At 43.8% G+C, this 24,607-nt stretch overlaps 1 protein-coding gene across 3 annotated transcripts in view; it reads left to right on the top strand.

Moving 5' to 3' along the window:
* Positions 1 to 24,607, top strand: part of TRIM55 (tripartite motif containing 55) — a 42,158-nt gene that overhangs the window by 11,037 nt on the left and 6,514 nt on the right. The window contains exons 5-10 of one of the 3 annotated variants that reach the window (XM_055091232.1): positions 10,283 to 10,516; positions 10,867 to 10,889; positions 10,993 to 11,117; positions 12,350 to 12,567; positions 13,921 to 14,208; positions 15,529 to 15,616. In XM_055091232.1, the coding sequence (XP_054947207.1) occupies positions 10,283 to 10,516; positions 10,867 to 10,889; positions 10,993 to 11,117; positions 12,350 to 12,567; positions 13,921 to 14,208; positions 15,529 to 15,616 (976 nt within the window). The remainder of the gene's footprint in view (positions 1 to 10,282; positions 10,517 to 10,866; positions 10,890 to 10,992; positions 11,118 to 12,349; positions 12,568 to 13,920; positions 14,209 to 15,528; positions 15,617 to 24,607) is intronic. The other 2 variants (XM_007123743.4, XM_007123744.4) reach the window with 2 other exon arrangements.

The following is a 24,607-nucleotide window of genomic DNA, read 5'->3' as shown; positions in this document are numbered from 1 at the left end:
TTGAGTCCAGGTCTTTGGCTCTTTAACCTGGAGCAGTTTATTACTACTCTCTGCTCTGAGCTTTGGGGTTGTGTTTTAGTTGGACCTCAGAAGCCTGTACTGCTCAGTTAATGGCATGTTGTCCTTATTGCTGTGGACACGGCCCCTCTTGTTATCTATTTATGTCCTTTTATCCCCATTTCCTGCTCCTGTTCTTTTCTCTGTAAATAACTACTCTAACATGTTTAATGTTCCATTTACCTGTATTCCTACAAAATGTGTATTGTTTTATATGCATGTCTTTTAATTTTATAAATGGTATTTTGTTGTCCTTCTCATTCTGCTTCTTACTTTTTTTAAACTAAACGTTATGTTTTAAGATCCATTCACATGTACATTCATTCCTTCAGTTTTCTCCTGGAAAAATAGGGCAAAGTACCCATTTTATAGAGTTAACCGTGAGAAGTTAAGTAAGCATAAACATAATGCTTAGCCCAGTGCCTGGCATATGGTGAGTGCCTGATAAATGCTCTAATCATACCATTTTATCGCTTGAAAGGCAAATTCTATCAAAAGCCAAAGGCCAGTTCCTAGATGATGACTTCAAGATGTTGGCCAAAATCATCTCATTTTAGATTTACACATCATTAAAGTCAGTCTCCTCTCTTCCCCACACTCACATTCCTGAAAAGATTCATGATGGATCTGGAATCCATTTACAGAAGTACAGTTTTCTCTTGAAGAGCTCAAAGAGATTCTGAAATGGACAATATAAACTTTTTTTCTTTTTACTTATTCACAGTAAAGGCCAAATACAACTTAATCACTAGGCCATGAATCAGCACCCAGTGTGGTACCACACTGAGTCTTGAGTGTATAAATAGGAATGTGTTGCTTGTGGGCAAGTGAGGTCATCTCTATGCTGGTCCCTGCTCGGGCCTTCATCAGAGTCCTCTGTGGGGGGAACGGGCTTTCTGTCGGGGACATTGAGGCTGGAGAACACAAACGACAAAAGTCCTGTGCGGCACGCTGGGCCTCGAGCAAATGCAAAGGGCGCTGCTCCGTTTAGGCAGCATGGGAGGGCACTGAGAGGGCGAGGAGCGGCTCGACAACAGGTTTTCTTCCTGGAGGCCTGTCGGGGGCACAGTGGGAAGCAGCTGTTTGTTCTTTCATTGAGAACAAGACGAGAAGGAACAGGTTTGAAGTTAAGCCGGCAGAAGGGATTAAGTGTAGATATCAGAAAGAACTTCCTGAGAGTGAAGGTCAGGATTATAACCCCTATTGTTACTGATAAAAACAGTGGTCGAATGTACACACTTTTACGAGCATGTTCGCAGTTCCCCAGAGGAAGCTGTGTAATTTTCCCCCAGGAGGCTTCAAGATGAGTCGGCAAATTGTCAGGAGGAGTCCATCCCCTTTACGCATTTCATTCACCCCTGGGATTTTAACTTAAGGAAATAAGATGAAGACGTGGGATATAAACAGAACAGAATGTCTGTATTCATAGGGGGAAAACATGCCAGAAACCCAAAGTGTAAGAGCAGGGAATTGTGGGATGACAGGTGATTTTCAAGGCCTTCCTTATATATGCCTGTATTTCACATTTTTCTAAAGCGAGCCTGAGATTTTTTAAATAACCAATAAGAGAAAGAAAGAAAGGATACATGAAGGAATAGGGCTCAGATAAGCACAATTCTTTCAGATCAGTTTAAGTGGCTCACCTGGAAACGGAGGGATTGGCTCAGAGCCCCACAGAGGTCTCTGATTTTATGACTCCTACTTGATGCAAATACCCTCCATTTGAAGAGGCCCTGAGGACAGAGACACAGCTATACATGGCCCCATCGTGCACCTGGAATCACTTAGGCGGCCTCCGGCAGAGCCAGGGCCCTATCAGCAGGCCAAGCAGCAGGGCAGCGCGCAGTGGAGCGCACTGGGGTCTACCTTGCCAAGCAGGTGAATTCTGTACCAGGGGTCAAGGTCACAGAGCTCCTGTGTCTCCTGTCCTGCCTGGGGTGGTTGTTTCCCTTTGTGGCTCTGCTCATCACCTGCCTGGAAACATTTTCCGAGAAGCCATTGGCGGCTCCCAGCCAGGGGGTGGGGAGCTGTTTTTGAAGAATTCTCTTTTGTGATTGGTGAAGAGCTCCGTAGGGACAGGAAATGGAGCAGGCCCTGGAGTGGACACTATCCTTCCCTAATTACATGGCCTCCCACTCGGGGCCCTGACATCTGCCCTTCGGTGGTAGTGCCCGTTCCTTGCAAATGTCTAATTTCGTCCCTAATCATGTAATGTCTTGCAGGGCTGGCCTGGGCAGGCAGCCAGCCCAGGATCAGCCCTGGAGAGCTGCTGAGCTTAGGATAAATCACACTGAGGACTCCTTGTAATCCTTTAAGCACAATGTATGCAGTTGATGTGAGTTTGCAGCGACGATGAGAGTGGCTTTGAGACAGACCACAGTCACAAAAGGGAGTCTGAACTGCGTAGAGGAGGAGTGGCATTCCCTCTCTGCTGTGGGCCGATGGTGCATGGAGGAACCTGCAGTCTTCTTAGCCCTCCTGACCGAGGTGGCTCAGCCTGAAACGTTCTCAGAGCTTGTGATTGCAGGTTGTTGGAGGGCCTTCTGGGCTGTTCTAGACGAGCCCAGCATGATCTAAAGCTACACTTGCCTCTCCAGGCCTGGAGCTGTTCTGGGATGGGTTGGGACAGAGTAGGGGGGCTGCTGGTGGGGGGGGTGGAGAATTGCACTGCCTCGGGGGCTCTCTGCTTCCAGAAAAACGTGCTTGACTTTCATTCCTCACCCCTAGAAAACGTAACCTCTCTCTTGTAGTCTTTCCAAATGGCGCTTATCCTAGGTCACTGGAAACCCAAGAGAGAAGGCTACTCACACTAGCCGTCCCGAGGCAGATCGGCCTAGAAATAATGTTGTTCCGCGTGGATGTCCGTCTAGGGGAAACAGCTACAAGCTGAATCATAAATATTTGATCTTGAGCATTTCCAGTATCTGAAAAACAGCACCTTTAATAAAATCCTCCAATGATTTTTCAATAACAGTAAATCCATTATATTTCCAAATCAGTGATTTTAACCAAACAGCTTTGAGACACTGTCCATGCAGTTACAAATATGAAGTATGACTATAGTAAGAATCATTCTGATAAGCATGCCAGAATTATGACAAATGCTTAAAGAACAGAATTCAGAGTTTGAATTTTGGCTCTGCCACTTAATGACATGACCTTGGTCAAGTTACTTCCTCTCCCTGTCCCTCAACTCCCCCGGTGGTACAGGGGGGTTAATAAACCTTCACCGTGTTGCTGTGATGACTAAGAGACACATGCTGGGGGCTCCGTAAGTGTCACCTTGTATTGCCGTCACACTCAGCTTGGAAAGAGTACACTTAATCTAATGATGCTAATAATTGTTTGAACCCTGGAGCATCTGGAGCATCTTTTAAATGGTGTCGGAATAAGACCTCATTTATGATCAATTTGATCAATTATGATGGCAGGTGAAGCAACTCCCTGCGGTGGGAAAAACTGAAAATGAATGGAAGTAGATATTAGCTCTATTCTTTGAGGCTTTGTGATAACTTGAAATACTGGCAACAAAGGGAGGCTGAGCCCCTTCCAGGAAACGTGCTGATTATCCAACAGCAGACGGGAGTGAATGAAACAGCTGCTCAGCTTGCCTTGGTCTGGTCTCATGCTTTCGCTGAACCATGGGGCTCAAGTCAGGGCAGGCTCACCTGACCCTCAGCCTTCAGAGGATTTCTCAAGGATCTTCTAAATGATCTGGACTCGTCCAGAAAACCCCTAATAGCAAGAAACCCAGGAATGAGAATTGAAATGCCATAAGTTATAACATAATTATTCTTCTAACACCAAGTGGATGGTAATGCAACATGGTGGAAAAGAGCATACGTTTGGGAGTCCTGAGACCCATGGCCATTGAATAGAGTTCTTCCACTAAGCCCTGCACAGAGACACTGAGCGGATGGAGGAGGGGCTGAACCCCAGTCTGTGTGCCTTGAGGGATGATATTTTTCTAATTTGTCTGCCCCTTTTCTAGGGCAGCCTGTCAGAGACCTGGGTTCTCATCCTAGTCTGCGCTCATGGGGCTTCTGTCATGTGCTCGTAATTGGAATTGGGCTTTACCAATGAAGGGTTGGACTTGAATTCCTCAGGAGAATCTTCCTACCTTAATATAGTTCTTTTTTAATATTATTAATCTACTGTCTGATTTTTTTGGGGGGGAGAGGGGTGTTGAGGGGAAAGGGAAGGAAACCCTGTTTGGTTTAATGAAGGGAATTTTGAAGTACCATATGTCAAATGAAGCTGAGTGGGCCCTTCCAGACCCAGAGCTGCTCTTTTGAACAAGGGTGTCTCGAGAGTTGAGGAATGTGGTGTAGATATGAATGGGCCGAGTAGAGCCACAGTTGCTCAGAGACAAGTGATGGGGCTCAGAGCTTATCTTCAGCTCTATTTTGGTCACAGAGCTATGCTCCTTACATGGTAAGAGCAGTGGTCACAATAGTCTTAGGTTTCCTGTCGTGGCCTTGGCACATTCCAAAGCTGAGACTGGCGTTGCTGGGCTAGGATGTGTAATTCACATCTCAGGGCTGTGATGACCACTCTGAAACTTGCCATGAGTGGAAAAAGGCATGTTACATATAAAGAGGCACTTTATAGTCTAAAGACTCCAAATAACTCCACATTTACCTGAAGTGGTAGAGCCTTGAAACTGTAGGGTGGGAAGGGACCTTGGCAATCATCCAGTCCCATCCCTTCTTGTACATATTAAAAAAACTATCCTGAGTTAAATGTCTTCCCTAAAGTTGCCTAGCTATTTTTTGCTGTTTTCTTTTGAGCGTTGAAAGAAGAAGAGGTTTGGAGTATCCGCTTAAATGCCTATGTCTTGGGAACAGAACAAAGTAGGAACTTGTGAGTGAGGGCTGACTATTCCTAAATACAAGTCATATATCATTCATTCACCCAGTCGTTCAAACATTATATGCCATATTCTGCACATGTAATGCTGGGAAATAGATAAAGATGAGATAAGCAGAAAATGTTCCTGCCCTTAAGAAGGTTTTATTCCAGTAGAGGAGTTAGACAATAGGACAAACAGATAACAAGATTGTTTTCAAAGAGTAATAAGTGCCTGGGGAAAGGGTGAGCCACTGAAAATCTAATGATAAAACCTCGTAACGGTGCTTTGCTTGGCAGGCTATCTACTCTTTAGTATATGATCATCTATTGCTGATTTTTTTCCACGAAAACTTCTCTTTGCAGTCATGTATCTTATTTTTTCTTATTGCCACTAAAATATAAGGATGGCTAAAAATTAGAATCTGTCAATTTTAACATTTCTATAAAGGCAACATCTAAACAATGTTTTTAAGATAAATATTGAAGGTTATTTACTCACTTCTAAGGAAACAACCAAATGACTACTCTATTTTTTTCTTTTCATCCAGATACTATGGCATTGGTTAGAAACAAATATTCTACCTGTCATTATTTTACCATTTCAATGTGGGCAAACTAGTCTTCCTTTTATAAAATCACCCCTTTTTGGTATATTGCCCCCATACTGGGTTCTCCCTAGAGATGGGATGGATTTTATTTCCATTAAAGTATTACAGACAAGTTTAATTTGTTCTTCTACATAAATAAATATAAACATAACTGTCTTGGCAGCCCCAGGAGGAAGGTCATGTTGCAGTCAGAGGCTTTGCATCACAGTATACTTGGAGGCCAACACCAGTGCATTTATGATGGACGTTACTTCAATTGCTAAACATACTCATGCAGAAACACGTGTGTGCATACACACACACACACATCCAACACCACACCCCACATAGAGGGGACATAGGAACTACAGGCATCAAAAGGAATAAAATGGACAATATTTGAAAAAATAAACTTGAAAGTTCAGAATGTATAGATGTTGATTCAATTAGTATACAGAGAAATGGGGGGGGAGGTACACAGCCTGGAACTGAGCTTAAAGATACATGCCTTTTTACTCAAATAAATGAAAAGGTATGATAAAAGCAAGGAGAAATCTTTGAGGTGAGGAAGTTTTTGTGCAGAAGAGATAAACATGGTTGCTATCATGCTTTTGCAGGTAACAATCATCCTTTAAAGTATACTCTCTGAAGACGTTTTGATGATGCAGAGGTCCACGTTTTTTCCATTCCATTTTTATGTTGCTAGAAAGACTCTGTTAAAAGCATTTCAGGTCCACACTTACAAAGGCACAGTAGGTACTGATACCAGAGTAATCAATCACTGTCAGTAGCAAGGTGGCCTCTGAGAGTGTGGTTTTTTGTGTTTGTTTTTTTCTTATAGCATATACACCTGTTCCCTAATTACCTCAGAGGACAAGTTGATAAACTGAGCTGTTTGATGTTCACTGACTTTCACCGCACTTCGAAGGTCTCGTAGCCGAGAAAGATTGAAGGGTGACCACGTTAGCATCTCGTTTATTGCTTCTACCTCAAAGAGTATGCGTGAAAAATAGAAGAATTTCAATTTCATGGAGTATTTCTATTTTTCATTTTAATCTGACATTAGGTTAACCTGAACATCTTAAGTGAATTTCTAAAAGTCTGTAAGTACCAAAGTACCAATTTCATAATTCCAAAAAAGAAGCATGCATTTTTGCTCTTTTAGAAACAGAGTTGTCCAACTCTTACATATTTTGCCTAGAATTATATTAGAGGCAAGTTCAGCAAGAGAGAAAAAAGAAGTGAGTTTTTTTCTGTTAGAAATTAGAAAATACGATCATTTTTCTACCATCCTCCTGAACACTGGGAAAGTACGGCCGGTTTTTAGATCTTAAAATGCCTGATACGTAGTAAGCACTTAGTGAATTTTGTGGAAAGAATTATAATGAATATATTTCTGAAACAATTTGAGGATTCTTGCCTTTAAAAGCCTACTTTCAGCATGGTCGATTTGTTAAAAGGTATATATTCAGTACAGAAGCAGGTCACACATTTTTTTTCCAAGCTACTTTAGAGTATATCACAGCTGTGTGGTGGGAGTGGCAATGACCCAGGTGTTCAGAGGCCTTGGCTCTACACCGGGCACCGGCAGTAAATGGCTTGAGAAAGTGACTTAACGCTGCCAAGTTTCAGTTTCCACATAGGTGAAATGGTTAGTTTGGAGCAGGTTACTTCTGGTAGTCCGTGCAGCTTCAAAATTCTACAGCTGAACGGCTCAGATTAAGGAAAATTGAATCTAAATTTAACAAACACTGACATAGTACCTACTATGTGCCAGGTAATATTATAAGTGCTTTACACACTATGTAGTCATATAATAATAATAATTAAGCATATACTATGCATGGGGTAGTTAGTATTTCCTACACTGTAAAGTATAACCAAATGATAGTTGCTATTAAAATGACAGTACTTTTATTAAAGTTCAATATAGTACGAATCATTAAAAAAGCAGAGTAGAAATAAAGTAATACTTGGAATTCAAAATAATATAAGAATAAAGTAGTTATCCCGTTTAAACCACTAAGTAAACTTTAGATGGCTGAAATAAGTGATCTAATTTTTATTTGACTTGAGAGAATACACTAGCTGTGACACTTGACTTCACATTGCTCTCACTGCAAATCATTTGGCTTTCATAGGCTTGAATGTTCACACATATTAAATCATATAGAAGAAAACTTTTATGAAACAAAGATATTCTACCAATAATACATCTTAATATAGTATCCATTATAGATGTTTCAAGTGCACAATTTGTTTTAGAAAAATAAGCTAGAAACCAATGTACGATCACAGAAAACAGCAGAGCTTCTGGACATCAAAGGCATATTTGAGAAATGCAGTGGGCACATGGTTGCCTGTAAGCTTAGAACAGTAAGTAATACAATGGAAGAAAGTTTGATTGGGAAGATACTAACAGGCTACAGTTCCTAGGCCTCATAATGGTCCACATCTCAAGCTAAATGGCTAAAAATGGATGGAAATTTGGCAAGTCCAGCAATTTCCATGTCTGGACATGCTGCGTGGGCCCTTGTCCTATTACTCTGACAACTGCCGAGACCCCGAGCATTTTCATCACCTCCCTGTACTTCCCCTTCTCTTACTCACCCTTTATGGCCAAACCCGGGCACCACTTCCTCTAAGAAGCTTTTCCCGAGGCAACCCCTCCCTGCTCCCCTCAAATGGCCCCTGCCCACACAGAGGGTTGATTAAGGCCCCACCTCTATGCTTCTATAAAACCTGGTATGAATCTCTAACACAGTTTGATTATTCAGGCTACTAGGTCGTATTACACTCTTGGCCCATAGTCTTTCTCATTAAGTAAACTGTGAGCTCCTTGAGAACAAGAACTATGTTTAATTCATTGTTGGATCACCAGAGCCTTGGATAGTGGTTGACACAAATGTCCCACCTAAGAATTGTTTGTTAAATGAATGAATGGATGGGTGGATGACAGCAATAGCTATTATTCACTAATAAAATAATTTGAACCACTGGCTCTCCTTTGTGCATCATAATTATAATTGGTTGGAAACTGTGATGAGAATTGACTGTGACCAAAGGAGGCATAGGGTGAGGGGTGTATTTCTTGCACATTTGAGGAGTATCTTCATAAGCAACAATTTGGTTTGGTTCATCCTCCCCCGCTTACTCTGAGAATAGTAGATAAATTGTGGGAAGATAAAACATCATTTAAAAAAATCTATTCAACAGAGATTTACTGAGCATCTACTATCCAAAGTGGTATGTGTCCTAGGCAGACCCAGATTCTATCCTCAAGGAGACCGTAGTTTAGATATTTAAGAAAGGAAGAAAGTGACACATGACATCAAAGAGACCAATGTTTACTAAAATGAAAAAACATGTAATAAGGGTCATACAAAGGTCAGAGATGTCAGAGATAAATGGCTGGATTCACAAGAAGCCCCTACCAGGCAGGAGACCTAGGTTGGATCATCATGGCTCAAAACCTGCTCTCAGTCGTAAAGGTCTTGGACCCAGAGATGGTCGGGTCCGAGGAAATTGGCCTACACACACACAAACCAAGCTTACTGGAACTTGGAAAACCAAAAGGCCAATGACAAGGCCAACTGGAAAGTTCATTAGGGCTTAAACATGGATTCAGAGTAAAGGGAGCTGGATGGAATGGGAGATGCTCCAGCCACACAATGCAAGGGCACAAGCCTGACCGCACATGCAAACCTTCTCTCCAGGAATCAAAGACTAGATCCAGTATTTCCCTCTCTTGGACAGTACTGGATAAATAGAGGACCTGGTGGATACAGGTATAGGCCATACATAGTAACCATTATAGGATTTCAGAGGATTAAAAGATGACATTCAGTCATAGAGATTCTTTATGGAAGAAGCGGTATGTCAACAGTGTCTTTTAAGATTGCTTAGAGTTTGCAACTGTGAATTGGGGAAAAACATTCTAAACAGAGGGGAGAGCACAAGCAAAGAAAGCGAGTGGTTCATTTTTTGCTGGACACAGGGTATGGGATGGAGGAGAGTAGAATATTATGAGGGAAAGCTGGAAACAGGTCATGGACAGGCTTGAAAGCTAGTTATGAAGTTAAATGTTATTCTTTGAGCAGTGGGGAGTCATAGTAGAGAAGAAGCACTGTACGCCAGGAAAACGAATTTGGCTACAGTGTGTGAGCTGACTTGAAGGAGGGAATCCCAGATACAGAGGCCATTGGGAAGCTTCAGAATCTACATGGGAGGACTGAAACTAGGACAATAGCAATGTAGATGGAACAGAGAGAGTCTGAAGGGTACTAATCAGGAAGTACCATGGTTTTTTCCAAATACACACATATACTCATTCCAAAGAAAATAGAAAATATATAATTTAAAACCAAATCTGTCCTAATTTCTGTGAAATTCTCCACTTATAAAGAACAGAAGACTGAAAATTCATCCAGGGAATTCCCTGGTGGTTCAGTGGTTAGGACTCAGCGCTTTCACTGCTATGGCCCAGGTTCAGTCCCTGGTCGGGGAACTGAGATCCCACAAACCATGTGATGGGGCCAAAAACACAAAAAGTCATCCATCCATTTAGCCAATTTGATTGATTTGGGATGGTCTAAGTATCAAATATGATAAAAATGGGATTTTCAACACATCAACACAGTGGGTATGTATACCTAAGGGACAGGCTAAGGGAAAAGAAAAAAATATCCTACGTAAGTAAATTTTCTTTTCCCCTGGAATGTCCAGGTGATTTCTCCAGATAGACACTCTTTTGAACACTTTCTAACATTAGCTAACCCAACTAACAGGAGTGCTGCAGAAAACAGAAACAGGAACTTTGTGAGAAGTTTGATTACCTGTATGGCATCTTGGAGGAGAGGAAGAACGAAATGACCCAAGTCATCACCCGAACCCAAGAGGAGAAGCTGGAACATGTCCGTGCTCTCGTCAAAAAGTATTCTGACCATTTGGAGAACGTGTCAAAGTTGGTTGAGTCAGGAATACAGTTCATGGATGAGCCGGAAATGGCAGTGTTTCTGCAGGTAAGTATCCCTTTGGCCCCTGAGGAAACAAACCAAGACTGTGGGGAGATGATCCTGAATAGCTGTCATCACATCTTCGTTATTCTCTGTACATCTCATTTTGATCTATCTTCTCAACCAAAATATATGTGCTTATATCTCCATCTGTTTAAACTATTTCATAAGCGTATATTTAAGGGACCATGGCATTGCTTAAATGTGAAAGGGTTCTGGTATAAAACAGCAGTTCTTTACAGCATTTAGAAACTAAGCTATGAGATGTTCAGAGTCAGCAAAGGAAAGAATTAAATCTCAACACCGTCTTTGATGAAAAGAATTTAAGGAGGCTTGTCTTTTGTTTGCTTCCACAGAATGCCAAAACCCTGTTACAAAAGTAAGTGGTTTTCATTTCATGAAAAAAAGTATACTTTTCATTTTTACCCAAGGCTACCAAACTTTACACAGTGACAGAAAGTGGCAACTTGTCTTTGTTGCAGAATTTCTGAAGCATCGAAGGCATTTCAGATGGAGAAAATAGAACATGGTTATGAGAACATGAACCACTTTGCAGTCAACCTCAGTAGAGAAGAAAAAATAATACGCGAAATTGATTTTTACAGAGGTTTGTTATTCTTGTGACCATTTGGTCAAAATCGCAGGTGTGTGAAAGCGTTAGATGGGTTCAGTGGGAGGAAAGGGGGACTCGGGGTCATCTCCTCCATGGATGTCGACACCTTTACAAGGATCATAATCCAACGTGAAGCTCTATTTCATGACAGAATCATAGTTTGTTGATGGTGTTTATTTAGCTTTGCATATCACAGTGCTAGTGCTTATTATAATTCTGGTATTAGGCATTTAACTCTGGGTTGTCAAATATTTAATAGTCGATGGTGATGATAATATCTCAACTTCAGCCCTACGCAAGGTGTGAGCCATAATGATAATAATGTGCAGTGTCATCAGGTGCAAGGTTAAGGATGAGATAAAAATAAAACATAGTAGACACCTGGATTAGACATTGTAGCACTTTCAGTTAAACTTTAGAGGGCAAGAAAAGCAATGGGTCATAGAGTAAGTCACACCTGGAAATAAAACTGAGGCTATGTGATCAGATGCACTCAATGAGGTCTAAACACATCCCTGTCATTTGGCCTAGAAATGCCACGCTTGGAAATTGATCCTGATGAAAGAGTTGAAAAGAGGAGCCCATTTAGATGATGAGATTCCTTGGCTAAACCACCCTAATGCCATAAACTTGTATCAGTGCCCACAGATAGAACTTGAGAAGCAAATCTTCAGGATGAATCTTTTTAAAAAATCCTTAATATCGTCTCTCATTAATATTGCCTGAGGAAATATTAAGATCAGTGGGTTAAGAAAAGAGTGGTGGCGTTACCTGTGGCAAAAGTCAGCATTCACTGAACAAAGAATGTGAAAAATTAAACGGGGCCCGTGTTTTCTGACATAGGGAAGAGAGTTGTGTTTCCATTTAATTTGACAGAGATAAATAAGTGACAGTCCCAGACCCCCGGGAGCTTGCAAATGGGACAGAGCATGATAAAAATGGGGACAGCCTCCGGGGGTCAGGTGGATGGTGCACGGTGGCGAGGACACCGCTCTGTGCTGGCGAGGGGAACAAGGAGGACGGTGATGGCTGGGACCACTCTCACGGCTGTCCACGTTTAATTAGAAGCGCAAGCCCCCCCGTGGCGTACTCGGGCCACAGTTAAGTGTCTGATGGACAGGATTTCCCCAGCCCTGACCTTAATCTGAGCTATGAATACTGGCCAGTAGTGTTTTTCGCGGCCGCAGTGGTAATCATAACGATATGAAAATGCATTGCCTTACCAGAAGATGAAAATGAAGAAGAAGGAGATGAGGGAGAGGGAGACGGAGAAGGAGGAGAGGTGGTAGAAGTGGAAGAGGCGGAAAATGTTCGAACAGAGTCATCAGGAGGAGACGAAAGTCCAGAGAAAGGCCTGGAGCCCTGTCCGCCCACCTCAGAGCTCCAGGCTGCCCCAGAGCCTCCCCCAGCCCTGCCACCCGCTGCGGACGCCCCGGTGACACAGGTAAGCGTTCCTGAGCTCCTTCTCACAGGCCACGCACGCGTGCTTCCTTGCTGAACAGCCTGAACAATTTATTCTACCTCAAGGAAAGGAAACTCTATGCCAGACACTTGTATGTGGAAGACAGAAGATTTCAGGGCAGTCGCAGTGTCAGGGAGAAAGTCCTCTAGGTGATTCAGCGGGTTCTTTGTGGTTATAACCGGTTGGCAAGACTTAGTTTCACATGATTTTCTCACCAATGACACCCTCAAATGTGAGGCACTCTTTGGAAATTGTGTGAGTGTGTGTGTGTGTAACATGTTAGTTCATAGAGAGTTGATATCATGAGGATTGAGTACAGATGTAGGATGTAGGTTGAGAAATAAAAATGGTTATACTTTCGGAACTTTGAATTTTCTGTAGGTAATAAAGGAACTAAACAGAGAACCCAGGCTCGTTTATGTCCCTGTTGCTTACCCTGAAACAGAACTATAGCTTTTGTTCCATGGGCAAATAGGTGAAGCTTAGTTTTCTGTGTATCTGTCCTTTGATGAGATTATGTGTTGACAGAATTGTTTAAAAAAATTTCTTAGGAAATTAGCTCATCCCAGATACTGTACTTGATTGACTGACTTCATGTTTCTAAGATGTCACTGTTTGGTGTTCAAGCCTCTGTACTGACTGCATGACACCTTTAGCAGACAGATCCCAACCTGTGGAGTTTGTGGACAATGAAGACACATAAAAAAAAAAAGTCCTGGTTTCGAGGTGGATTGGAATTATCTATAGCAATAGAACCTCAGGGAGGGAACTCAGAGATGGAATTATATCCTACGCTCTGTCTCCATAGGAAACTGGGCTAAAATACTATCTATAGTTCCTAGAATCTTGAAACTGATACCAATTGCACTGAAATCGAAAGGGGTATGGTAACTAGATGAGAGTTGGGTTTGATCAATCAATTTTTGGTTTTAGAAAAGAGGTTTTGGGGGCCCACATATAACATTAAAAAAAATTAATGCTGGTCAATAATTTGCCCTTTCTCCCATATCTGATATTTTATAAGCAACCTTTGTTTTAGGCTTCTGCTGTCTGCCTGCCCAGACCACCATCTAGTGAAAGACAAGACCAGAAAAGAAGAGGGGGCACGTGCAGATGCCAAGACAGAGGGCCGCTGGCTGCATTCTTGCCCTTAGTGCTTGCGGAGGGTGGGGTGAGCTGAAACCTGCACTAGATGGGGCACTGCACAGAGACCTATCAGTTTTCAAACCGCAAGGGAACTAAAATCAACTGCCTTTTTTTTTCTTCTTCTTCTTCCTTTTTTTTTTTTTTTTTTTTTTTTTTTTTTTTACTTTTGAATGTATCTGTCCTATGAAGGGGGAGGTTGTACCCACTGGCTCTCAGCAGACCACAGAGTCTGAAACTCCAGTCCCTGCAGCAACGGACACTGCGGATCCCTTGTTTTATCCTAGTTGGTATAAAGGCCAAACGCGGAAAACCACCACAAACCCACCTTCCACCCCAGGGAGCGAAGGTCTGGGGCACGTAGGGCCTTCAGGTTCTGAGGATCCGAATGTGCAGAAGGCAGAAGGGGCGGAAGCCGCAGCCAGTGAGAGGGCCGCAGTGAGTGGTAAGGAAACTAGCTCACCTGCGGCTACTTCTCAGGTTAGTGTCAATGCTCTGGTGTCTGAATGCTAGCCCCCGTGCCGCCCGGGGTCCAGCCGGGATGGCGGCAAGAAGAAAGGGCTTCCAAAGGGGCAGAGAGAACCCAGGGCCTTGGGAACAACAGAAACAACTCATCCCCCCGTGTTGGCTTGTTTCTCTAAGCCTTACATGAAACACAAGAAACACAAATTTGACTTCACTGTGCCCATGCGTGGCGACCTCACACCTGGCTTCCCAGGGGAGGGATGCAAGCGAGCCTGGCCCTTAGGCCTGCAGGTGAAAGCTGCTCCATCTGCAGTGACTGGCTGGTGTCCCTAGCTCCCCTCTGCAAAGGCCACTTGACCTTGCTCGGCCTTTTCTGCATCCTCCTTGAGCTTCCAAAGACTAATCACCTGCTTCTGTGTCGTTCCCAACAACCCCCAAGGAACATGTTTGAACTGAGTTCTGTGTCCACTCTGGAAGATAACCTGATTCATGGGTTCTGGGAGCGTGCCAGTGACAGCTGGGCAAAGATAGTCTTGGCTTAATTAAACTGGTGCTTCCTAAGCATGTGCTCCTGGGAGCAGAAAAGCACAGGTTTTCTTCCTTTGGAATTTTTTAAAGGGTCATTAAATACCTCTTTTTTTCTTTTTGTAATGCAAGTTTGAAGTCCGCGTCTTCTCCCTAACGCTGGCTTAGATGCTTGCATGGCTCAAAGATCCCATAGAAGAAATCTTGCACAATTTCTTCACGCGGAGGAATGTTCATGCTTACTCCACACCCATGAGTATTCTCACATGACGTGTGCGTGTGAGTGTTGCCCAGACGTGGGGCTGGCAGAGAAACAGGCTCGAGTTCTGTGCTCCTGGGTCACCAGGTGATCATGAACAAATAGCATTTTTTCCAGAGATCATAAAATTACTCTCTTGACTGTATCTGCTCAAGTGAACCTCGATTTCCATGAGGTGATAAATGGAAATGATTTTTGGCAAATTCAGAGATGAACATGCTTTTGTGCCATGTATTTATTTTCACAGATGAAAAATGACAAAAATAAATGTGTGGTGTAAGGAAACCCTTTGTGGTTGTTTTTAGGTTAAAAAGAATGGAGTAGAAAGTCTTCTAGACAATTGATGGGAACTTTATTTCTAGAAAGTTTATGGGATTCCTTACATAGTTCGTGGAAGTTGAGTCAGGAGGAGCTGTTTTCTCAAAACAGTAATACAATAATAACCCGAAATAGGAGAGCACTCCAAACGAAAATGCAAAATCTATCTAAATGATGTTGAAAAATATTATTTGTGATCATATCAGTGAAGCTTTCTTCTTGTTCTCTCACAGGAGTTAGCAATCTGCCTAGCACTTTTGGCTTTTCTTGTACTTCACTACATCTGGCGTCAGATTCAGTGCTTGATTTTTACTTTAATGGGTAGGAAATATTTTCTTTTCCCTTGACTAACATCTCGTGTAGCTCTTCCATAATGTTCCTCTTCTGTAGGCCCAGGGATGGATTTCTCCCCAACTCTGAGGCTCAGCCACCTAAAAAGAACCAAGTTCTTAGACAGTACTCGTGGCCTTAGGGCACCTTCCCGAGGAGAATCACTCCATCATCTAATCCTGCATGGAGGGGGAATCCTGACTCAGAACAGAGACTCCGTGGGCAATTATTCAGTAATCCAGTGGGAGTGGACCCTCCAGAATAGCCATTAGGGGAGGCCAGTTTCAAAAGATGTCCATAATGCGGTGAGGACTCACTGCTCTTAAAGTAGATCGAGGACCAGCAAAGGCCTGATTCAGGAAAACGCAGGGTTTCCATCGATTATGCAGCAGCATTTCATCTGCCTCACCAGAGAGGTGCCCAGGAGGTGGCCAGGTAACTGCATTGATGTGCAGGTGGACCAGGTGACTTCTAGTTCTTTCTGAACCCTCAGACTCTACAGTGTCTCTCCTGGGAGAGGGGAGCCCTGAGAGACGGGTGCCATGGGGACAGCAACATCAGGGACATTTCAGCCAGGTGAGGTCTGAATGCATAAGGAGCCAGAAGGCCAATGTTCATCTACTGGCCATAAAGAATTGGAACCAAAGAAAAGTCATAAAGCCAGCAAACAGCATATTATTTTTGATATACTTTCTCATGGTCAAGCCTTTTCTTGATTACTGTTAGGAGGTTTGCTTAGGGGCTGACATCGTACTCCTTTTGCAGCCTTTTGAAAATGATCAGCTTAATGAATCATATTTAAAGATTCAAACCCCATGTGCTTTTGAGTAAATGACCTTGCTGGACCCGAGACCCAGCTCCCTGTGTCTGTAGCTCAGAAGTGATTCGGGGTGACTAGTGCTGAAAGGACTCAGCTATTTCTGGCTTGCTGACTTTTCCCTGGTTGACATTGACTCCTCTGGAAGCTCCAGTCATAGCTCCTTTCTGCCTCATTAGCTGTCTGCTCAGCAATGGCAGTAGGCTCTCCATGGGTCCCTGTCATGTCTATAACTGTGTGAGTAGGACCTGCCCCAGTGTCTAATAGTCAGCCAGAAACCTGTGTACCCTAGAATGTTCTGAGTGTCCTTATCGTCCGCTCAGGTGCATAACTCCTCCTCCTGTCGTTATTTGTGGTGAAAAGCAGGGGAGGAAGTATTGGCCATGGGCTCAGTGGGGCCAATGGGGAGAGAGAAAAGTCCATGCATAATTGGAATATCCTGAATAACTGGATCTGAATAATTGTCTGAAGAGTTCAGTTTACATTCTGAGAATTCAGGTTTGGGGCTTTGTTGCCATATATCCGTGTAATGCTTCTCTGAGGCTGCAGGGGGAGGGTCATGCTTCTTGTCTGCCATCCACTGAGTCCATGTCATGGATGCTGTCATTCACATGCCTGTCATGAGGCTGAGGCAGGTGGGGCGGGGGTGGATAGGGTGAACTGACCTTCTTATTTCAAAGAACCTTGCTTGTGTCATTCCTGATGTTTGAGAAAGGGCCTTTCACATAGCGAAGGAAACCTATTCATGATGCAGGACCACTCTTTGATCCCTGCCTGAAGGAGGGTATGGACAGAGATGTCACCACAGCAGCAAATTCCCCACCTCTGTGAAGGTTTCGCAGGCCTGATTCACCTTCACTACCTCAGAACCCAGCTCACTAGATTAATATTTGTCCAACGCAATGTTAGCTTGTTAGAATTTCACACTTCACCATTAGTCTTTCCCTGAGCATTTAGGATGTGACACAAAAGTTCTCCTTGATTCACTGGCAGTCTTACCTCTCTTAACCATATGGTCCCCTGTCGGGAAACGAGGTTGCCTTCGAATTTCAGAAGCATCTAAGGATCTTGCTGATCTGTAAACTCACTTCAGCCCCATCAGTGGAACTGCAAACCTTTTAAGAAGGCAAATGTTTCCAGGTGCTTTCCTCATGGCCACTCACAAAGCCTCCCCTTGCTTTTGCTGCCTGTGATTTCTGATGCTGTATTAACTCTACTTGATCACATACCTTCTCTCTTCACCTAATTACGTAGGCAGATTATGCGTCAGAAATTGGCCAGGGCCAAAAAACAGACGTTGACTCTGCACCGGTGGTGAACCGGGATTCTGCTTTTTGTTAGATCAGAGGTACATGCTGCCTTCCCCACTGTCATTCTCGAAGAAAAACTAATTTCTCAACAAGGTTTGCTTTCAGCCCTATATCACACTGTGCAAAGCCCATATACATCAACTGCTTGGGTTTTTTTTTTTTTTTTTTTGGCTGCACTGCAAGGCGTGTGAGATCTTAGTTCCCCCAGTCAGGAGACTAGGAATCGAACCCGTGCCGCCTGCAGTGGAAGTGTGGAATCTTAACCACCGGACCACCAGGGAAATCCCATGAACTGGTCTTTAGCTGCAAAATGGCCCTCTAAGTTCCCACCCTTCTAGACCAGGCCTGCTGTAGGCTCAGTCAATGCAAAGAGAGTTTGGAGGAAATAGCATTTGATCTACTTCATGTGTTAATTTTAAAATTTATTTTTTAAAAAATTGCACCATGGCCTAGTCAACCTCAGAAGACAGGGCAATGATAAGATGGGAGCACACTGTGACGAGGACGGCTGCCCTTGGAAAGCAGTCTCTGTGAGCCCCATCTCCTGGGTGATTTCCTTGTCCAACCTGCTTCCTCTACTGTTCTCTTCCTAGCTCCTTACATGCAAATCACAGCCAAGTGTTAACACAGGGACCACGCCCACCTTCATGGATAACTGGGTATTTTATTGGGCATATGTGTGGCGATTAGATTTTTCCAGAAGTGGGAGCATAAACAATTGAAAGCCCCTCCGTGTTCCCCTTCCTCCCTTCCCAGTGAGGCTTAGTGGCTTTGGCTGGAAGAATTTATTCCAACCATTTGATGAGAGCTGTCCAGGGGACAGGGATGTCCAGAGAAATGTCTCCCTATTTGGTAGATTAACTTGGCAGCTGCTGTGGCTGACATCTGCTCTGGACCATGGCAGCTGCCTCAAGGTCGGAGGACCCCAGCCCCGCTTCCACCACACACACACACACACACACACCTGCAGAAAGCCAGTTGCTTTGGAGATGGGGTTTGTTGACATTAAAATCTCTGCCACGTCTACCGCTGTAAAGAACCACAGCTTATCTAGTTCACCAGAGCATGAAGCTGTAGTTGTCAGAGACCCTAAAATCTTTCACCATATCGTAGCTATCTGTAGTTGCAAGGATAGAATATCCACTTTCCACATTCCATTCTTCAAGTCTGAAAATAGACAAACAAGTTGGATAGAAACTGTGCTAAGGCTCAGGGCTCCGGAAAGATCAATGAAATCCAGAGGCAGGACTTAGGTCCCTGTCCCTCCTTCTGGACATTTAATTTCTTTGAGCCTTAGTTTTCTCATGAGGAAAAGGAAGCAACTACCCGATGAAAGGATTCATCTATTTACACAACATTAGAGAGTGAAAAATCCAGTACCAAGAATTTTATAAATTGTTTCAGGATGTTTTCATTGGGAGGGTTATGGACTTAGGCCTGACACAGATCATTCTGGGCGACAATAATGATAATCGATTTTCAGTGAAATAGATAGCCCATTGCATTTCTCAAAATGTATTTCTTGCCTTGAAGCTCTTACATAAATCCCTAATTCCCAAACTGTTTCCAAATCTCCTCCTAGGCACCCATTTAGCTGAATGTTTACACATTCAGCTGTGTAAACATTACCCTTTCAGACGCCATAAACTCCACAAAGTCCATGTCTGAAGTCCACCTAAAGGTACTTAGGCCTCATTGCCCAGCAGAGCAAAGACTTAGAATGCACACAGTAAAGGTAGTCACGGAATATTAGAGGAATGAAGAGATGACAGATGATGTGAATTTTTAAATTTACCTATTCTAAGTGTACGGGTCAATAAGTTTTGACAAGTATGTAGCATCGTGTAGCCACTATCACAGTGAAGCTATAGAGTATTTCTGTCACTCCAGAAAGTTCCCCCATGTGCCTTTGCAGTTAATCTCCTTCCTGCATCCCCAGCTGCTGTTTTGCTTGTCATTATAGTTTTGCCAGTTCTAGAAGATTGTATAAGTGAAACATCCAATATATAGACTTCTGTGACTGGCTTTTTTCACTTTGCATAACGCTCCTGAGTCATCCATTCGGTTGCATGTATCGGTAGCTCATTTCTTTTTATTCCTGAGTAGTATTTTATCGTATGGAGATTTTCCAGATTGCTTTCTGTTTGATTTCTGGTTTCATTCCATTGTGGAGAGAGAATATTTGTTATATGATTCCAATCCTTTTAAATGTATTAAGATCTGTTTTATGGCCCCCAATATGAGCTAACTTGGTGAATGTTCCATGTGCAGTTGAAAACCTTGTATTTTCTGTTGTTGTTGGGTGGAGTGTTCTATAAATGTCCACCGGGTCAGAGAGTGTTGTTCAGGTTCACTCTATCCTCACTGATTTCCTGCTTACTTGTTTTATCAATTGCTGGGAGGGGAATTTTGAGATCTATGACTCTCATTGTGGATTTGTCTATTTATCCTTGCAGTTCTATCAGCTTTGCCTCATGTATTTTGAAACTCTGTTTAGGTGCCTATATTAGCATTGTTATATTTTCTTGAAGAATTTATCCTGGGATAAGTGTTTAAAAAAATAACTCTTTTTGTGTCTGCCTGCTTGAATGGATACAGAGGGGTCCTCGCTCTCATAGATCAATACTATTTTTTAAGGTTGGGTAGAAAAGTTAGAGGGCCGATGGGGAGAGCCTGGAGGAGGAAGAGGCTGACGATCCTTAAGACATTCCAAATGGCTGGCCACGGAAGACCTCCCGGCCTAAATCCAACACACAGGTCTCCCCTTCCTTTCACAGCCACGCACAGGGCCAAGCATAGCAAGGGCCGCCATGGCTGAGGTGCCTCATGCTTTTAAGTGACAAGGCTGAACTTTACAGTCTGATGATTCGTTTTCACTGGTCTGTGGGGCCCTATTTTTAGTTTAGATGTAAATTGCTTTATGAGCTAATATGTCTGTACATTTTAATGACATGCCCCTGCCCCAGTTCACTCCTTGTCCTGGCTACACCACTTTCCACGGAACTGCAGAGGCCACCCTGTCGTGGGCCAGGGACTTCCAACCCTGGGCTTGTCCTCTTGGCTGAGAAGGTCCAAGGTTCCCAGCCCAAGTGTTGACAAGAAGGTGCAGACGGTCCTTCCTCCTGTCCTGAGTGTTCCCAGATGCTTCCTATCGAATATGTCATGAGCTCAGAGACAGAACCTCAGGGACAATGTGGGTTACCCACACCTTTGGGCCCTTCACTCTAAAGTAGCAAAAGGGGTATGTGGAGTCCAGTGCGGGAAGTATCTCCAAGGAAAGCCAGCCCATGGCCGTCTTAGTTCCCCAGCCCAGGTTCTATAAATGTTGTCCAGTGAGGTTATAAAGGTGCTCCCAGGGAAAAACAAAAAACATTTCTTAGAAGAAAGAAGGAAGGCAGGAAGGAGGAAAGAAAGACACATGGCACTAGCCAAGATTCTTAAAGCCCAGAGTTTATTTCCTAGAGTCTCAGAAACCAGTACATGTGTCCCCAGACCTGAGACCTTATCAAATTTCTCATTAATCCAAGATTCAGTCCCCTTGAAAATATTAATATTTTCTTAAACTGGGATGAACAATAGCCAACGTTCCAAGGAAAAGCAGGCGTGTGGAGCTCTGGGTCCCCACGAGCTGTCACACACAAAAAGATAAAATAATTTTCATGCAAATAACCTTTGAGACCAAATCATTCACTCCGATCTTAAGGGCAAATACCAACTCCAGCTGCCACTAGGGACTGAGAGGTGGGAGATGCCTGAGGCTATAGGTCCAGAAAGCTTCTTTTCTGAGCAAGATTAATTTCACAAGGTATCACAGAACGTTTTAAAAAATAAAGCAGGAGACCACAAATATGATTTCCCATGAGCGTGACTATAGGTCCTGTGTTCTTTGAAATGACCTATTTAAATTTCCAAAACAAACTGAAATGAATGACAATTTAACTATGTTCTCTAAATTTAATTGAGGGATTCCGGGTGTCAAATTATTTTCAAATAGAAACCCCTACTGAGAGCAATTGCTTGTGTTTTACAAATTAGGAGATTCAAGCTTATGAATCGAATCGCTGATAAGCCAGGCACCCTGACTATGCTGGAATTTCACTTGGTAAAAATAGAGAGACAACCAATCAGCACTCAGGACTAGCCTACATTGACTGCATAACATTGTCCAGTACTTAATAGTCCCGGAAATTATAAGAAGTTCTGATAATGAAATGCAGGCATTTTTACATAGAAAAATATTTGGAGTAAGGTTTTTATTTAAAGAAGTCAGTTTTAATGAGACTATTATATGAACATTATTAATGCTTTTTCATTTGTATCCTGCAACTGCAATTTTTTCTTTTTTTTTTTTTTTTTTTCCTGCTGGGAAAGTGACATCCTAATAACTGTCAATTTAGGGACTTTTGTAGAAGGGCCAAAAAAAAAATTCTATACTGAAACTGTAGGCTATATTTCTCAGGATCAAATAGCTTTTTTAGTAAAAGTCACTTTAATAGGAAGCTAAAATGGATGTATCTGTTTTTGTTTTGTTGTGGTTTTTTTTGCGGTACGCGGGCCTCTCACTGCCGTGGCCTCTCCCGTTCCGGAGCGCAGGCTCCGGATAAGGAGGCTCAGCGGCCACGGCTCACGGGCCCAGCCGCTCCGCGGCATGTGGGATCCTCCCGGACCGGGGCACGAACCCGTGTCCCCTGCATCGGCAGGCGGACTCCCAACCACTGCGCCACCAGGGAAGCCCGGATGTATCTATTTTAAAGAGGGAAATGTAATGTAAATTGTGTGTGAGCAGCGTAATGAATTCATTTCCCCTGGCAACCTGTGCCTACAGCTCTACGATTCCTCAGAGCAGTAACGCAGGCACTGGGGAGCGCTCTCTGGGGGAGTTGTTTTGACATAGCTAGTTGGGTTTTGCCTCCCGTATTTTTAAAATGTTTATTACTCTGATTCTAAGACTCTTGTTAGTGTTGTACATCCTGTGGATTTTTTTCTGTCTTTATTTATGTATCTCAGTGATTTCTAGTCCTTTTCCCCACTACAACCAACAAAGCAAAGAAGGAATCCACCATCGTGAGAAACCAGTGCCACGTGGTAATGGCTGTAACTCATGGGCAAGGTCTTTGACAGAGATTCTCTCATTTAAACCTCACAACAACCCTGCACAGTAAGAATTGTGAAACTTCCTCATTGTTTAGTGGAGGATTATAGGGGATGAGTGACCCGCTCCAAATCACGGAGCAGCTGGGAGCTTGGTGCCCGGTGACCCCTTGTCCACCACCACGGAGTGTGTGCGTGCAGTAGAATGGAGGCCGTGCCCACATCTAGAAAAAGTGGGTGAATCCCCACTTCACCTGGGTTGATGTGATTGAGGCAAAAACAGTGTGACCGACCGAGGGTTCTCTGCATTGACTCACCACTCATGACACATGCGCATAGAGGTCGGTTCTCGCCCACTTCACCTGGGTTGATGTGATTGAGGCAAAAACAGTGTGACCGACCATGACACATGCGCATAGAGGTCGGTTCTCAGCCTCCACTGCCTGCAGTGATGTGCGCATACATTGCAAATGAGTGCACCAGTCCCTCAGCTGCACCCCAGGCTGCTGACCCACCTGCCTCCCTGTCTCTGACTTCCTGGGGTGGTGTCAGCCTGCGCCCTGGTCTCGCATGCTCAGCAGCACTCGCTGCCTCTTTCCTCCTTGGGTTTATGGTCTCAGCATAACCCACAGTGTTCCTTTGAGCCAATTGCTCAACCATCCCATGCTTTCTTGTCCATGAATTGGGCACAGCAATACCATCAGCCTCCCACGGCTCTTGAAAACCTGTTTGCCTGTTTCCCCCACACAAGGCAAAGAAGTCCCGTTTGTGAGGAATTAATGATCTAATTAGCATCCTTTGTAATTCAGTTCTCCTTTCAGAAAGGCTGAGAACACACACACTCTGTGCCTGACACACAATGTCAGGTCCATGCCTAAGAAGAAGGCTGCCTGTAGGTTTCTGCAGAACTGTGATATCAGCATTTTCACTTCTCCTTCCTGCTCCCCACCGACCCCATCAATTCCTAGACACCATGTTTGAAACAGACCAAAGAGAGTACACCACACATCTTCCTCCAGGTTAAGAAGAAGTGAGTGAGTTTAATTTCTTCTCGTTTCATAGTGCTGGTTTCTGATCTTCCCTAACTTAGCAAGAGGGACACAGCTAATGGCAACGAAGCCCCGAGATCAACTCCCTTCATCCATCCCTTCCATCCCACAGTGTGCAGAACTGTAAATCCTCCCAAGGGAAAAAAATGCTCTTTAGTGAATGTTTTCCTTCCAGGGCTCATTTGGTGGGGCGAGGGGTACCTCTTTTCTCCTTCCTCTAGCATCTGTGGAGAGCGTGCTGTATTGTCACAGCTCTGTGCTGCATTCCTAGGATACCTTCATGGCTCTGCCACTGAGCAGAGATGACTGCCTTCCTGTGAAAGAACTGCCCATGATGGACCTGCCCAACCGAGTTTCCAGGGCTTAGACCCTTGGCTGTGAGTCACAGACCACGCCCCAGTCACTTCTCAGGCATTGATGACTGGCCCAGGGTCTTGGCTGTACTCTCTTTTCCAGTCTGGAATCCATAATGCTTAAGCTCTCCAAGGGCCTGAGGTTCAGGAATGCTAAGCAGGGAGCAGGCCAATGCTTGGGCTGAATCTTTCTGAATAAACGTTCTACCCTTGACCTCGGCATTCCTCCTCACACCTGTTTCCAGCATCTGGCTCTGATTCTCTGACCCAGCCCAGCAGGTGCAGGACAGACACTGGTGGTCGCCCACTCAGTGGCCTCAAGTCTAGCCTTACCCGTCTCACCCACATTCCTTTAAGGCAAA

The sequence above is a fragment of the Physeter macrocephalus genome, chromosome 15 (genome assembly GCF_002837175.3).
Source record: "Physeter macrocephalus isolate SW-GA chromosome 15, ASM283717v5, whole genome shotgun sequence".
NCBI lineage: Eukaryota > Metazoa > Chordata > Mammalia > Artiodactyla > Physeteridae > Physeter > Physeter macrocephalus.
Note: the sequence above shows the minus strand (reverse complement) of the source record. Positions and strands in the feature narration are given on the sequence as shown.